The 4,482-nt window shown below is 53.7% G+C and overlaps 1 protein-coding gene across 1 annotated transcript in view; it reads left to right on the top strand.

The window, feature by feature from the left end:
• The first annotated feature begins 362 nt into the window (after positions 1-362).
• Kcng1 (potassium voltage-gated channel modifier subfamily G member 1) overlaps positions 363-4,482 on the top strand; it is a 7,321-nt gene continuing 3,201 nt past the window's right edge. The window contains 3 exon segments of the mRNA XM_015503390.2: positions 363-595; positions 822-1,254; positions 1,256-1,544. Of these exon segments, the coding sequence (XP_015358876.2) occupies positions 848-1,254; positions 1,256-1,544 (696 nt within the window). The 5' untranslated portion in view covers positions 363-595; positions 822-847.

Genomic DNA, 4,482 nt, shown 5'->3' with positions numbered 1-4,482 from the left:
AAACCTGGGTTAGTTTAAAATAAAGTGTTGAGTAAATAACAGCACAGGTTTGGCCCAACCATCCACTAGGAGGTCAGCTCCTAGAGTTGGGGACCACCTCTGATCCTGTGCACTGCTGCTGGGTGTCAGGGTTCCTAAGCCCTGAGGGACACAGTGTCACTCTACAATTGAACTCAGGAGCACTGGAACACTGAGCCACATCCCCAGCCTTATTTTGCATTTTATTTAGAGACAGGGTCTCACTGAGTTACTTAGCACTTCGCTTTTGCTGAGGCTGGATTTGAACTCGAGATCTTCCTGCCTCAGCCTCCCCAGCCGCTGGGATTCCAGGCGTGCACTCTGTACCTTTCTAAGGCATTCATGAGATGGATATGGAAAAACTGTAGTCAGGAGATGCTGAGTGATAATGTTGCTATTTTCACTATTAAGTGAATATCTTAATAACAAAGTATCGTCAGCTGGGCGCTGGAGCTACAAGCATTTATTTGTCACAGTTCTGGAGGCTGGAAGTCCAAGAAGGAGGTGCCAGCAAAGGGGATTCTGGTGAGGACCCTCTTCCGAGTTGCAGACTGACTTCTTACTGTGTCCTTAAGAGGTGAGACAGCACTCTGGTGTCTCCCCTGGGAAGGACATCCTAGGACCCCACTCCCAGGTCCTCATCAGCCCTGGTACCTCCCAGAGTTCCCGTCCTCCGCCCATCCCACTGCCCTTAGTGCTTCTGCCTGTGCCTCAGGGCTGGGCTTTCAGTCCCGCCCCCTCCATGAAGCGGGGCTCAGACGCACTGGGGGTCTCCAAGGGTCTCTCCTCCCTTCTCCCCCCAGGCCCTAGAGGGATGTGAAGGCCCAAAATGACCCTGCTCCCGGGAGACAATTCTGATTACGACTACAGCGCCCTGAGCTGCACCTCGGACGCCTCCTTCCACCCGGCCTTCTTCCCGCAGAGCCAGTCCCTCAAGGGCGTGTTCTACCGGCGCGCCCAGCGGCTGCGGCCGCAGGATGCCCCCTGCCCGGGCAGCCCCGCGGGGGACCGCCGCCGCCGGATCATCATCAACGTGGGCGGCATCAAGTACTCGCTGCCCTGGACCACGCTGGACGAGTTCCCGCTGACGCGGCTGGGCCAGCTCAAGGCCTGCACCAACTTTGACGACATCCTCAACGTGTGCGACGACTACGACGTGACCTGCAACGAGTTCTTCTTCGACCGCAACCCGGGGGCCTTCGGCACCATCCTCACCTTCCTGCGGGCGGGCAAGCTGCGGCTGCTGCCGCCGCCGCTACCTGCAGAAAATCGAGGAGTTCGCCGAGATGGTGGAGCAGGAGGACGAGGAGGACCCGCTGGACAGCGAGGGCCGCGACAGCGAGGGCCCCGCCAGGGCCGAGGGCCGCCTGGGCCGCTGCATGCGGAGACTGCGCGACATGGTGGAGAGGCCCCACTCGGGGCTGCCCGGCAAGGTGTTCGCCTGCCTGTCGGTGCTGTTTGTCACCGTCACCGCGGTCAACCTCTCCGTCAGCACCTTGCCCAGCCTGAGGGAGGAGGAGGAGCAGGTAAGACTGGCCAGGGCGAGGGAAGGGGCGGAGGACTGGAGGCAGAGCTGTGTCCTGGGTCACTCTGCCCCCTGCAGTCCACTGTCCCTCCTCCCAGCATCCCCAGTCCCTCCTGACATCCTGCCACTTGCACGGTGTGTGTGTGTGTGCATGGAGCTGCTTGCCCTCCCTGTTAATACCAGCCAGGGCCAGCGGCCATGACTACCCTGGTCCCTGCTGTGTACCCCCCCTCATCCCACAGTGTCTAGAACCCTGTGTAGCACAGATGAGGAACCGGCCACTGTGGTTGAATGCGTGAGTGAGCAAATCCACAGGTGACGGGGTGACGTCCCTGCCAAGCACATCGTGTGTTTCATCAAAACTCACCTCACCAACTGAGTCCTTTCTCAGCCTTCCTAATTCCTTGGCATAGCAGTAGCCCAGACATGTTTTCTGGGTCTGAAAAATAATTTTTATTGTTAGGCATATGTGTCTATGCATGTCCCCAGATGGTGAGGGTGTCTTTGTGTTAAATAGGAGAATGCGTGTATTCACATGACATCACACCACAGTGCGTGCCATTCTAAGGCTCCCAGAGACAGAGCAGCACAGGAGCCGCAGTGGGACGGTGGCTCCGCCTACATCTGATCTTCTCTGCGGATCCTCCAGTAACCCTGTGGGGGAAGTGTCCTCACTCCCACTTGGCAGAGGAGGACACGGAGGCAGGCCCAGCAGGCTGCCAAGCCCAGGCTGATTGAGCCACAGTCTGTGTTCTTACATGTGCAACCACACAGCAGCCTGGGACCCAGGAGAACCCCAGAGAAGCTGTGATTGGCCTGCAAGATTTCTGAACAATTTCACTCGGCAGCCACCATTCAAAAGTAACATGTTTTCCAAATAACGATGTGCACTCTTAACTTCTAAAAATTATAAGGTCAGAGGTTGGGAACATGGCTCAGTGGTAGTGCACTTGTCTAGCCTGTGCAAGGCCCTGGGTCTGATCCTTAGCACCGCAAAATACAATGGAAATGGGAAGGTCAGGCACCTTGGCCTGGGGTTCATTAGGGCAGCTCTTGGTGGAGTTCCCAGGGGACGTCCTCTCCAGTCAGGCTCCTTGTGCCTGGGACCCGTGGGCCTTTGACTTGTCATCCCTTCCCTATACATGGAGGTTCTGAGACCAGAAGGTCTCAGGCACAAAATGTATAGGTATTTGAGAAATAGGTCTGATGGTGTGAACTGAACATAAATATGCCAGCTGGCATTTACCGAGCGCTGACTGCATACCCTGCATGTGCTAAGTGTCTTACATGCAGTCTCTAACAACATCAGAAGTTCTCTCCCTGAGAAGATTTTCCCACATACAGAGACTGTGGAGAAAGTAGCAATAGCTGTTGCATTTACAACACATGGAAGGTTGTTGCACTTTGAAGTTTTTCAAATACACTTGAAAATATATGTATTTTTCAATATATTGAATTTTTAAAGGGTATTAAGAAAATAGCATCATACCAAAAAATTACCTTTTCTTTTTGTATTCCTGTACTGCGGATTGAACTCAGGGTGCTCCAATACTGAGCTATATCTCCAAGCCTTTTTTTATTTTGAGACAGTCTTGTTACATTGCTGAGCCTTGCAATCCTTCTGTCTCAACCTCATGAGTAACTAGGATTACAGGCTCGTGCCACCAGGCCCAGCCAAAATTAAGTTTTTTCTTTCTTTCAAAATTAACTTTTGATAAGCATAGGGAGCAGGGACAGAAAAGACAGTGCTAGAGCCAGAAGGCCTGAATTTGAGTCCCATTTTTACACTCTAGCTGTGCAAGTGTAGGCAGGTTACGAGACCTCTCTGTGCCTCAGTTTCTTCACCTGTCCACGGGGGTATGAATAGGCCTACCTGGTAGTGTTGCCAGGACTCCGTGAGCGAGCCTACGTGGAGTGATTGGAATGGTGCCTGGTGCACAAGTGAGCCAGAGGTAGTGAATAAGGATTTATACAGAGGCAGGGGGCTCACCACGAGAAACCTATCCCTGTTGGAACCCAGTTCCAACAACTTTGATACCAGTTTTAACAGGAAAATAGTAATAAAGCCACTGCTTTATTCAACTTCTGATATTGAATTTTTAAAAATAATTTCTGGCTTTTTTTTCATGATTCAGAGAAAATGCTGTTCTCCAATTTCATTTCGGGGGCCCTCTGTATGCAGGCTCTGCAGGGAGGGTAGGGTGGCCAGGACAAGGCCTCCCACTAACCCCCGTGACCCATAAGTATGAGGCACATGCTAGGGGCTCTGTGTGAGAGGCCCCCGGGCATCTGGGGCTATAAGAGGGGGAGTGCTCCAGGAAGGCCTCAGAGGACCAAGACCTGAAGGCCAAATATGGCTCCCGTCTCCAGGCAGAGAAAACTAACAGCCAGACTTGGAGACCCTGGCATGGCCAAGGACCCACACAGAGTCACTGGACAGAGACACTCACACCTTTCCTCTCTGCCAAAGGCCCCTTTGCAGAAGGAGCCCAGTCCTCCGAGGACGGTCTGCTGTCCAGTTATATTGCAGACCGGGGCCTAAGCTGATGGCCTTCGTGTTACTATGGCCCATGAAGTTGTTTTCTGTATTGTGCTGTCACCACACTGAAGTCAGCAACAGCCATCCCCAGATGTCACATAAAACTGCAGATTCCCAGCTTCTCTTGAGAGCTTCAGGGAGGCAGCCTGAGCCTGACCCCCCTGGGGAAGAGAAAGGGGCTCTGCAGTGGGCCCAGCCCACTTCCTGCGCCTGCCTGGGCCCTGATGGCTAAGGGATTCCACCACTGTCTGAACTCCAGCCCAAGCTTCTTCTGTTCTTTCCTGTAATCACCATGTATTAAACACCTGCTGTATGCTGACCTGTCTAGGCACTGGGTCCAGGCAGTGAGCAGCGTGTATAAATGGCCCTGCCCAGTGGGGTGGGGGGGGGTGAGGGTGGG

Source organism: Marmota marmota, unplaced genomic scaffold (assembly GCF_001458135.2).
Source record: "Marmota marmota marmota unplaced genomic scaffold, marMar, whole genome shotgun sequence".
Taxonomy (NCBI): Eukaryota; Metazoa; Chordata; class Mammalia; order Rodentia; family Sciuridae; genus Marmota; species Marmota marmota.
Note: the sequence above shows the minus strand (reverse complement) of the source record. Positions and strands in the feature narration are given on the sequence as shown.